Source organism: Acinonyx jubatus, chromosome E3 (assembly GCF_027475565.1).
Source record: "Acinonyx jubatus isolate Ajub_Pintada_27869175 chromosome E3, VMU_Ajub_asm_v1.0, whole genome shotgun sequence".
NCBI lineage: Eukaryota > Metazoa > Chordata > Mammalia > Carnivora > Felidae > Acinonyx > Acinonyx jubatus.
The window spans coordinates 10,884,454-10,896,481 of NC_069398.1; the positions used below are offsets into that span (position 1 = coordinate 10,884,454).

The 12,028-nt window shown below is 44.5% G+C and overlaps 1 protein-coding gene and 1 long non-coding RNA gene across 7 annotated transcripts in view; one reads left to right on the plus strand and one right to left on the minus strand.

Annotated features, from left to right (window-relative positions):
* The window catches only part of VPS35L (VPS35 endosomal protein sorting factor like), a 118,237-nt gene that overhangs the window by 77,608 nt on the left and 28,601 nt on the right, over positions 1-12,028 (plus strand). For all 6 annotated transcript variants that reach the window (XR_003415260.2, XM_053213381.1, XM_027043142.2 and 3 more), the window contains 3 exons: positions 1,438-1,536; positions 3,050-3,127; positions 3,965-4,079. Coding sequence is in view for 5 of the 6 variants with exons in the window: in XM_053213381.1 (XP_053069356.1) it covers positions 1,438-1,536; positions 3,050-3,127; positions 3,965-4,079 (292 nt within the window). In the remaining variant the exon portion in view is untranslated. The remainder of the gene's footprint in view (positions 1-1,437; positions 1,537-3,049; positions 3,128-3,964; positions 4,080-12,028) is intronic.
* LOC128313652 (uncharacterized) overlaps positions 7,818-12,028 on the minus strand; it is a 38,168-nt gene continuing 33,957 nt past the window's right edge. The window contains exons 2-3 of the long non-coding RNA XR_008294652.1: positions 10,405-10,940; positions 7,818-8,187 (exon numbers count right to left, since the gene is read on the minus strand). This is a non-coding gene — a long non-coding RNA (uncharacterized LOC128313652). The remainder of the gene's footprint in view (positions 8,188-10,404; positions 10,941-12,028) is intronic.

Below are 12,028 nucleotides of genomic sequence, written 5' to 3' on the forward strand. Positions count from 1 at the left end.
CGGTGCTGCCTCCTGCTTTGTTCTCTTGGTCAGAGGGGTCACAGGGTTATCGCCTTGGAGGGGAGGGAAGAGTCCACGGGGACCCTGCAAAACCACAAGCCGTGTGGGAGCGATTGTTCAGCCTTCTTTGGGAATGACCCACCACACCACCCTAGCCAGAACCACCTTTGCTTTAATCCTGGGTGCGCAAAGCTAAAATGCCAACTGCTGCCAGTATCCTCTTCTCATACGAATGTCAAGACAAAAGCTGACCAAGATGAAAATCACCAGATCCCTGTGAAAATAACCTTGAACATGTGACTGGTTCAACAAGAGGGTCAGTGCTAATTGTTCAACTGACTCTGTAGATAAAATCCATTTCGATGCAAAATCAGAATCAGCCTTCCAATTCCCATGTTAGGAAATGCACCTTTTACCAGGTGACTCTCCTTACCCTTGACTTATACGCTGATCAGGTGGCATTTTAGCCTTTTATGGCTTTGTCTGAAAGCCACCAAGTTATAGTGGAGAATATGAGGAAATAAGATGTGAAACCTGATAGCTATAATGGAAATAGCAATGTTAAACCCCCTCTGGACAAAAATGATTGCTGTAACAGTAAAGTTTATCCTACTAACCAGCTGTTCATAAATTGGAAGAAATGGGGGGAAAGGGGATTTTTATTGATGGAGAAACTTCCATCTATGGCTCCAGCAGCCACCAGTAAGTTGCTGAGGTTGGATTCCCCATCAGGAGGCAGAAAGGTGTGGCTCTTATTAGGGAAAACCCTCTGACAAATGGTGCTCAATAACCAAATTGATGTTCCGTGAAAAGGCCATAGCCAACAAACACAATTCCATTATTTCCTTTCCAGTGGTTTCCATCTAGCCTCGGAAACTCTATTTACATTCTGAGATTCTGCTCTGAACCCTTTGGTCTTTTTATTTTCTAGTCCAGTGCTCATGTCATAAAGATGAGGTGGTAATGGTAATATTTCAGTTACACACTGGGCAAAGTAATGTAAAGTCTAATTGGAGTAGATTCCAGCGTGCTCGTGTGTGTTTGTGTACCCCTGACATTTCCACCTATTCATTGCTGTTGGCGGGAATTTTGATGACTTCTCATCTCAGCACTTTCCCTCCCACACAACGCTCAGGGAAAACTCTTTTTTTTATTATTATTAAAAAAATTTTTTTAACATTGATTTATTTTTGAGAGAGACAGAGCGTGAGCAGGGGAGGGGAGGAGAGAGAGGTAGACACAGAATCTGAAGCAGGCTCCAGGCTCTGAGCCTAATGCTGGGCTTGAACTCAAGAACGGCAAGATCGTGACCTGAGCTGCAGTCAAATGCTTAACAGACTGAGCCACCCAGGCGCCCCTCAGGTAAACTCTTTTCCATGCTATGTGCTTACAGTTGCCTAGAGATAACACTCTCAGCATCGTTTTCCTTGCTTCTAGGTGTCCTTTGGCCGTGATTTTGAACAGCAACTAAGTTTTTACGTTGAGGCTAGGTCAATGTTTTGCAACCTGGAACCTGTTCTTGTGCAGTTGATTCACGTAAGGATTTTCATGTATTCGTTTGTTTTCTCAATCAAATTTATTGTTTATATGCCAGGCCTGGAGTTTAACCTGGGATTCTTGTGGCCCCATAACACTCCTGTTCTTTAGGGCGTAAAAGGTGGTTTTTCAAAGATTAATCCAGTCTGCAATTTTGCTTAAGTCTTTGGATGGTTTTTACTGACCTCTTTTGCTCTGAAATTAGCATACTCTCATTCCCATATGCCAGTGGCAAAGTGAGTTACATGATTAGTTACTTATAGAAATAACTAACCTGTGGTCCTTGTAGCTTAACCAGAGTCCCAACATTGTTAGATCATGGTAGCTTTTCATGGGGCCCTCAGGCCAAAAGAAAGAAATAATGGTTCTGTTTATTAGACAGTTAGACTCAAACAGTTTGAGTATTTATACCCTAACAATTGGATAGCTCTTTGAAATAACACCATATGTAAATTGAAAGAGAAATAACATATCTTTATTCTTAAATAATCACAATTACTTAAGTGTGTGTGTCTACTGGGCAGTGCACAGCTTCTCAAACCTTAGAATCGGGTTGGCATCACTACCCTTGTTTCTTGTTCCACATTGATTTTTGCACACTACTTGCTCTTGATCAGAGCAGCTGCTGAAAACCCGTTTCACAAAGATAGAATGTCGCTGTAAGCAACAGTGCGGTCCAGTGTTGAATCTGTGGGCCACCTCATACCCGTTCTTGACACAGTGTTCAAAAATTGAACATTGCTCTGTTGCCCTAAAATAATCGCACTACCCCCATGAGTTTGCTACAGCCCTCGAGGATGTCACACGACACAGTTTGGGAACCATAGGACCGAACTTCTCAACTTGTGGAAAGATTCCTCAAGGCTCTTGAATTGCTTCACATAAACTCAAGGAGAGCAACCTTTTTATTTGGTTGCTGGTTATCAGGGTATGTGAACTTAAGTTCTAAAGGTAGAGACCTCATCTGGAATTTAGTGGGAGGTAATAGTGCTCACCTTGTAGGGTTGGGGGGGTTAAGTGACCTAATGAGGGTACGGCTCTTAGAACAGCACCCAGCACCTGTGTCCTCTAAGTTCAATGTGGGAGCTATTACTTCTGTTCTTACGGTTCATGTTACTGTTGCATCGCTGACTTGTGTGGTTTGCTCACAGATTTGGAGATTTCTTTTAGGATCTCTAAGATCTCAAGCTTCGTGTGTGGGATTTCTGGAAATGAAGTGAACCCTGGCTATTCATTAAACCAGAAAATGGCCATTCCCAGTGCCGACTGATAGGCAGGAGTGCCTTTTGTTCTTACCGTCTTGGAGATGTTTGCTCAAGCCGAGGGGGAATCAGGCCTGATGGCCCCTCTGGCATTTCAGGGTTCAGCATTAGCCAGTCTGGGCCCCAGATAGCCTGTTCTTACTGACTTGTATGCAGTTAATATCCAGATCTCTATGGGAGACATGAATCTGAGCCAGCTATCATTTCATAACCATTTCTGTTTTGTTTTGTTTTTTAATTAATAAACCCAGAGTGTAAACCGGTTGGCAATGGAAACAAGAAAAGTAATGAAAGGAAATCATTCCAGAAAGACGGCTGCATTTGTGCGGGTATGTTCTAGAGAGAAGACTCAGACTTTGAACCCTAATGAGTTGTTTGATTTGTAAGTTTCTAAATTGCTCTTCCCAGAAGACAAGTGTGTCCTAAGGGTGGTTCAGTATTGATTTTCCAGATGAACTTTTCCTTGAGTATCTACTGACTCACCAATTTTCTTACTATTTTCAAAAGAAATGATCAAAGATGTCTCACCTTGGATATGTGTTATGGAGGAGTGGTTGAACAATGGATTGCAGTTTTGTGCCAGCCGAATTATCTCCTGCTTATGCCTGTAACTGGAAGGTCTACTACCTTCATCCCCCTTGAAAAGTTCTCAACTGTGAAAAAAAAATCCACCTTCTTGAGTGTGCCGCTCAAAATTTTTATCAAAGTAATACATATCTGTGTTTTTAAAAAAATGGAGTTGTACCAAAAAGAAGGCAGCAAGAAAAAAAGTATACCATCCCACCCTGACCTCATACCTCTTTCCTCAGAGACAACCACCTCAAACCCTCTTTGAGCAATTTCTTCTTGTAATTACCTCCATATTTTTAAGTAATTGGTTTCAGATTCTGCTTCTTATTCAACGTCGGGTGTTATCTATTTCCTTCGATGATGGATGAGGATTTATTTTTCTTACACCCTTACTCTCCTCACTTGCCCCTCCCCCTCCTCCCACAGACACATCTGGAGTGTATGTCGCAGACTCAAGAGGGGAAAGTTGGGGCTCAGAATGAGGAGACTAATTAAGTGTTTTTGCTTGAAAATACGTGACGGATGAGAACAGGAGGACTAGTCTGCCGTGATGGTACTGCTGATGTAACCTGTGGTGTTTCTCCCCCTCCTTCTAGGCCTGTGTTGCCTACTGCTTCATTACCATTCCCTCCCTGGTGGGCATCTTCACGCGCCTCAACCTCTACCTGCATTCTGGTCAGGTTGCCTTGGCCAACCAGTGCCTTTCCCAAGGTAAGCCCGTCATTCTCACCTCTGAGCATTTCCTGGCTGCTTAGGAAAGCTCGCTCAGCTGTGTGTGTGTGTGCGTGCGTGTGTGTGCGTGCGTGTGTGTGTGTAAAGAGAGAGATTCTTTTAAGGAAAGAAAAAAATAACTGATCAATACCTGATGAGTTTTAAATCTGTTTCTTTAGCAGGAAGCACATTGGACATACACACCTTTATAGAATCAGACAGATTACAGAGGGAAGCTATTTGCCTGTAAGGACCTTCTGAAATCTGTCTCACACGGGCCAGGTCAGGCAGCTCAGGATAAGTGCGCGTAGAGAATGTTACAAGTTAGAACTACTTCCTCACAGTAGATTCCTGTTTATTTTTTGTTGATGTTTGTTTGTTTGAAACCCCAGAGACCTACACATAGAATCTAATAAGTATAGAAAGAATACTCTCCACAGGTTACTTTTAGTGATAAAAATTGTGCTCAAGGCCCATTCCTGTACTAGGTATAGGAGCCAACTGGTTTATTTGGGAGGCGACCCCCGAGAGTGTCCGTAGAGTGATGGGGGCGCTGAGACAAGGAAGGGAAGGAAGCCAACAAAAGGTGTGCTTCTGGGCAGGTTACTGCTGTGGGCGGCTGAGATATGTTCCCCCTGGGGACCTCTGGGACAGGTGTTGAACAGCCTCGGCACTGCCTTGCCAGGAGAATTGGGTTATTTACTCTTTATTCGGCCATTGACTGAGGGCTGCTTCTGGGTCATCAGCTGCACCCTGCCCTGTTCTCCACTTGACCCAAAAGAAAGCCCTCAGGCGGAGTGTTGGAGGCCGCACATATTTGCTACAGGAGGCGCTTGTCACCCCCTGGGACAGGAGGTATCCATCCATCAGGCCGAAACACAAAGAGTATAAGAGCTCCATTTATGGAGCATTTTTATGTGGCGAGCTCTTGGCACACACTCTCATTTCAACCTCCCGACGGCCTCATGAGGCAGGCCTGGGGCTGGTGCCTGCTTTCCCAAGTGAGCCCCCAGGGCTCCGTGGCCAGCACTCAGCCCCTCATCTGTCCGACTCAAGGCCGTGCCTCTCACTGCTGACAGAGCATTTGCAGTGCCCACAATTGGGAAGCTTCAGTGACTAACTTGAGGGCTTCTTTGACACCAGTGGGTTGATGTTTTCAGTCATGGTCTGCCCTCCACTCCCATCTCCCACCTGACCTCACAGGATAAAGCCAAGGTTAGTGATCCACCACGTGGTGCCTTTGGTTTGGATAGGCTCCCTGGGTGGGTTGGAGAGTGGTCCTTGGCATGGCAGTTCTGGTATGTTGATCTGTATTTTCATTCACCCGGGGCAGTTCTGGGCACTGAGGTCTCCAAACATGATCGCTACCCATGAGCCTTTTCAAACTCCGCTTAGTTTTGCTTCTGACTCCTGAGGACTCCAGTAGCCTCCCACCACATTTGGAATTGCATCCAACACCCTGCCTGTGAGTCCTCGTGTGTTCTGGTGCCTGCCTGCCTTTTGTCCTCGTCTTCCACCACACTTAAGCCACACTGGCCTTCTTCTGTTCTTTGAACATGCTAAGCTGTATTCCAGTTCAGAGTCTTTGTGCTTGCTGTTCCCTCTTTCTAAAATGATCTTCCCCCGGGGGCTCCTGGGTGGCTCAGTTGGTTGAGTGTCTGACTCTTGGTTTTGGTTCAGGTCATGATCTCAGTGGTGGGACCAAGCCCCTTGTGCTGGGTGTGGAGTCTGCTTAAGGTTCTGTCTACAAAACAGATAAACATAAGGGAAGGGAAGCAAAAATAATATAAAAACAGGGAGGGAGGCAAAACATAAGAGACTTTTTTTTTTTTTTAACGTTTATTTTTGAGACAGAGAGAGACAGAGCATGAACGGGGGAGGGTCAGAGAGAGGGAGACACAGAATCCGAAACAGGCTCCAGGCTCCGAGCTGTCAGCGCAGAGCCCAGCGTGGGGCTCGAACTCACGGACCGCGAGATCATGACCTGAGCCGAAGTCGGCCGCTTAACCGACTGAGACACCCAGGCGCCCCAAGAGACTCTTTATAGAGAACAAACTGAGGGTTGCTGGAGGGGTTGTGGTTGAGGGGATGGGCTAAATGGGCAAGGGGCATCGGGGAGAACACTTGTTGGAATGAGCACTGGGTGTTATATGTAGGGGCTGAATCACTGGATTCTGCTCCTGAAATCATTGCACTATATGCTAACTAAGTTGGACGTAAATTAAAAAACAAAAACAAAACAAAACACCGGTCTGGCTGAATGCAACTTCCTAGTCTCTCATGCTCTGTACCATCCCCGTGATCGTCATTATGCTGTTGATCTGTTGTTTTCTTATTGCATATGTTGCTTATTGTCTGGACATCCAGTCTCCCCACCTGCCCTTGTCGTGTGTGGGTAAACACTTCTAGTGCCTGCTTTGGTAAGGATGATGGGTTAGCAAGAAACAAGTTAAAACAAAAATGAACAGGCACCACCAAAAACCTGATGCCATGCAAAATGAAGAGTAGAGTGGATTAATTAGCTTAGGTGCTTAGGTTGATGTATGAAACTTAACATCTTACTATCAACTGGCTCCCTCTTAAAAAGTTCAGGAACAGTACAGTTAATGTAGGAACGCTCGAGTTTGGCCTAACTTGAAACATTGGGAACAGATTGTGAACTGCAGGTACCAGAGCAGAGAACTGTAAGTGGGGGCTCTAGAAGCCTCGATCTTTCTCCTCCCAACTTTCAAACTAAGACCATGATCTAAAATATTGTAGATTCCAGGCAAGCTTATTATGATTGGACTCCATATGGGGCTTCATGCAATTTTTTTTTTTTAAGGCAAAAATTCTTAAGCCAAATAAAGTCTCCCCTATCATCAAAGATTTGCTGCTCTAAGAACTGTTCTTCAAGAGCCCTGGGTGGCTTTTGCTGTCCTGTGCTGCCCTGTAACGACCTCGGTCCACACCAGGAGATAAGCAGCATCGGAACAGCCTGGTACCCGCTGTGCAGGTGATTAGTGCCCTCGGTGTTAGAGTTCTGGACCTCCTCATCTGCCTCATCCCACACTTCAAGCCACTGCAGGAGGAGCAGGAATGTGGCGTCCACTTCATGTTTAATAATTTATCTGATGATTTTTACTCTAGTCTCTAAATGCTATGGCACTAAACCTTAAAAGCCTATGATTGTTGTTCCGAAAGCCACATGCAGTGGTTGTGGCCAAAATAAATAATACATTCAATTACTGAGCATGGGAAGGCTAAATATAAATTAAATGAAGCTTGTGGAAATGGGCCACTGTTGTTCACCCCACCCCCCACCCCCACCTTAAACACCCTCCCTCTCAGCTGGTTAGAAAACAATTCTCTCCCCCCAGTCCACTTTCTGGCCTCCCTTGATCCAGCTTCAGTGGTATGTATCTTGTTTATCGGACGTGGCTTTGCCAGCACTGGGTCCAGCCTGACGTTAAACTCCCATTGAACTCTGAGCCAGCGCTGTGTGGGATGCTGATGGAGGCTTTTTACAGGGGAGGCCCAGTTTTGGTCCTATGGACGTACTGAGGTAGTACATAGAGTGGGATGTGGGGGGGATTTGTTTCAAAGCCACCCATTGTCCCAGTAGTGAGGAGAAATGGGGCTTGTGCCCCTCACCTGGAGATGCCTGTTTATCTTTGCTTTCAGCCACTTCATTAGATAAGTGCTTGCTCTTGTTTGTGAGTGGTTCTTCCCAGAAGATTATTACCAGGCCACAGCAGGAACAAATTTTTTTGCCCTTTATTTTTGTCTTGGTACCTTTATCTTTACAGTTTCTAATCTGAGAAAGGAGGGTGGTTTTACAATGGAAGTCATGTTTCAGATGGGGCTTAGAAGGAGAACTTATCAGGCGGAGATGGGGAGGAGAGAAGGAACAGTTGGCGTTCCAGGTGGGGCAAAGGGCTTGAGCAAAGGCATGGAAGGTGGGGAAGCCCGTGGTGTATTTGGCCAGCAGCAGGATGTCAAGATGAGTCCCTCACTGCTGGTCTCCCAATCTGGACTCTGCCACTCACCAGCAGGGTGCCCTTGGCCAAATTGGCCTTTTTGTGCCTCAGTTTCCTCATCTGTCAGGTGGAGGTGATGGCTATGGTACCTGTCACAGATTAAATGAGAAAACGTACTCAGACAACTTGACTCACTGGCACACAGTAGCTGCTCAGTAAATATTAACCTCATAGAATTGTCTCTCAAAAGACAAAAGTAGCCTGTGGAGTTCTCCATACAATGCCACCTCTGTGGTTTCAGGCTTCTGAAAGCAAACTTGTCCGAGGCAAAACCTTGAGAAATCCACAGGAAAGATGATTATTCTTTGAAGATTAACCTGCTGAATTACCCTGGGGGAAAAAATCAAAACAGGTATGCAGTTCCTCCAAAGACAAAACAGTAGAGAAAACAAGCAAAATGGTTTTGTTCTTTTATTAATAATAATGCTTTCCACTCCTATAGAATTGTCTCCCCCTCCTTTTAAATTGTACATTTTTATTTATTTTTTGCATCTTTATCCTTCAGAGCTTACTCACAAGCCAGTTCTTAGGGAAAACCAGCCTTGGCCTCTCCACCCCTAAACAAACTAAGAGTGAGATCAGGTTATTCTAGATGTGTTATCTTGGCACTTTTCCCTCACTGGACTTAATGCTGTTTTATTTAGCAAGTTAATAAGTAAATGTCCACTTTTCTCCCTTGCAAGAGTATCCGCTCCATGAAATCTGACGTGTCTTGCTGGACGTTGCATCCCTGGCTCCTGGCACGTTGCCTACCACACGGGTGCTCAAGAGGTGCTGAATGAATGAGTGGCAATCCTACGATAATAATGGTTGATAATTCTTAATAATATCAATACATGTAAAATGGTACCCAAGCTTTTCATGGTACGGAAATAACTACTAAGTAACCCTGCTGTTGAGAAGAGAGTCCCATCAGAGCCTTCTAGTAGGTTTTGCATAACTTCTTTTCATAGTTTTAGGTGAAAGAAAACAAGTTAGGCTCAAACATATGCCAAACTGTATAGACCTGTTGAATGAAGCTATTTTGCTGGTTTGATCTGTGAGGAACCCAAAAAAGCAGAGGAGAGGCTGTGGCCTGCTACTAGGAGGCCCACTGACCACTGTGAACCATCACGGCTAATGGAGGTGGCCTGGACGGCAGGGTGGAGGAGAGAAAGCGTTTTTCATCCTCCTGGAGCATTATGGGTGGCTTGTGATGGAGAAAAGTATCCTCTATCCACTTACCAAGTCACTGGGGTTTATGCTTAAGGTCACATTTACTAGTTCTGTTGACAGGCCATCCTCTGAAGAATGTGTTTGATGTGACTGTTCTCACAAACCCTCTGGTGATCATGGACAAAGCAGGTTATTTTTGCCAGAACAATTTACGTGGGCACGTGGCATGAAACTCGTCATCCACGTTCACATTGTCCATCCACCTTACAGAATATAAGGGCCTGGGATGGAGGGCAACCCATAGTGCAACCCACAGAAAAGGAGCAGGGCAAGAGTCTCCCTGTAAGTTCACTTAGCTCTTTATATTACTAAATATCAACGATTTTCTTGTTCCCGCCAGCATTTCTTGGCCATTTTTTACACACAAGCCACTGTGCCAAGCGTTGTGCCAGAAAAGGAATGCACTTTGAGACTGTGTGCTAATAGGGGAGAGTGAATCTGTTTACAGTTAAACAAGGCAGCTTGTGATAAATGTTGTGCAAGATTTCATAAAACGCGCGATAGAATTTTAAGGGAGAGAAAGCTGACCCTTTGGCTTAGAAGAGGAAAAAAAAAAAAAAAAAGAAAGCTTTTTAAAACAGGTGGCATTGAGGAGCCTAGAGGGAAAGGAGGATCTTTATATGCTGAAATGAGGCAGAGGGCATTCTAGGCTGAGACAGCAGCCAGGTGCAAAGGCCTACAGGCTGGAAACAATGGGTAAGAGATCAAGTTAGGAAGATAGTTTGGGGCCTGATGAGAAATGAAAATTCCTACAAAGCAATCTAGTCTTATTCAGTATGTAGTATTTGCTTGGTGGTTTATGTTCATTTTACAGATGAGGATACTGTGGCTCAGAAGTGTGACATGACTTGCCCAGGACCGTCCAGCTAATAAGTGGCCTGATCTGACTTCAAGTGCTCTTTCCACCCCTGAGCTTCCCTGAAATGGGTTAGTTCCTCTAAACCCTAATACAAAGTATTATTTCTAACCCTGGGTGTATGTGGTTGCTGGAGACCAGTTGTTACAGATTGAACATTAGATAAGTTTATGTAGAAAACAACCAGAATTAAGATGATAGTTAGTTAATCTTTTCTGCTTTGGGAAATCCAAACCTAATATCCGCAGAGACATCTTCACAACCTCCTGTGAGCCATTGCAGAGATGGTAGGAAGGTGTGTTGACTGTGCATTAGCCCCAAAGACAGGAGTCCGGTGACATGGGTAGCACATTGGACTGAGAAGTCATTTCTATGACCCCACTGGACTTTCACAGTGTGTTGATAATCGGTGAATTGAAAAGGCATTCTGCATAAACCACATGGCAAAATCAAGGTTAGATTAAGCTGTCATTGATAACAATTAAGCATTAATGAATAAAGTATTTAATTGTTTCTGGGCATTCATATTTCTTTAAATCTTACTCTGTATACATTACATATTATCAAATTAGTGGCTCCTTCAGTCCTCAAACTTAACTGCTGTAATAACAAATTCTATTACAAAAACACAGTGTAGTCATAAATAGTGTTAAATCTCTATGGATAACTCTGTGGACGATCAATTGGCCATTTGGACTCTGAGGCTTTACCCAAAGGCAGCCCTGTCACTTGGTGACAGTGCATCTTCAGTGCAGACCAGAGTTCAGCCTGCTGAAACAAAAATCCCATGGGCTGAGTGACTTCAGTGACAAACATTTGTCGCTCAGGGAAGCCCAAGACCAAGCTACCAGCAGATCAGTGTCTGACGAAGACTTCTTGGCTCATAGACCGCCATCTTCTCACTGTGTGCTCACATGTGGAAAGAGAGAGTTTTCTCTGGGGCCTCTCGTATAAGGGCACTGATCCCATTTGTGAGGGCTCCACCTCATGATTTCACACCTCAGTGTTCCCACCAGTACCATCTTTGGGGGTAGGATTCCAGCATACGGATTTGGGGGTAGGGTGGAAGGACATTAACAGTCCAAAATACAAAGTTTGAGGCGGTAAGCTGCGTCCTGACATTACATCTGTACAGTAGTTTCCATTATATTGATGTTGTCACTCCAAGCCTACACTCATCAAGAGACGGAAAATGTTGAAGACTGGTAAAGATGTTTAGCAACAGGGTTGTTAGAACTTGTGGAGTGTAGCCAGAATCCCACTTTGATCAAGTATATTCAAGGGACAGGAAGGAGTCTTTCACCTTCTTGTGATGTTTTGTCCCAAGAAATCACGATGCCCCCTTTCTTAGAGAGCTGGACCCAGGGCTGTCTGTCTCACGTGTCCAGGAAGGCATGTGATTTTGAAGGTGTGTTTGGGAGTGGAGTGGCTTCTGAGCTCTTGTTTAGCCCTGGGATTTTATGGCTCTGACAAGTAGTATAGACTTCCATTAGCAGTGACCCAATCTGTTATTTAAAAAACCAAACGCCACCTCTGAAGGTGGGTCATCGCTTCTTGACTGTGTGTTTAGATTCATGTGCTGAATCCTAGTCTGTGTTGACAATGCTGGGGACACAAAAGGATCACCTGACTCTCAAGTCACAAGTCTTGAGTTTATGTTACCATGTATGGAGGGTGTTTGGGGGTACCGACTTGTTTCCCACTGAATAATAGACAGCTTGTACGTTACTTTAAATCTTAATGATTTTTACTAAAAAAATTTATTTCACGCTCATTTGAAAAAATTCCCACAAATAAAGAAGTGTAGAACTTAACAAACATAAAAGGCCTCAAAATAAAAGTCATCAGTAATCTGCTCT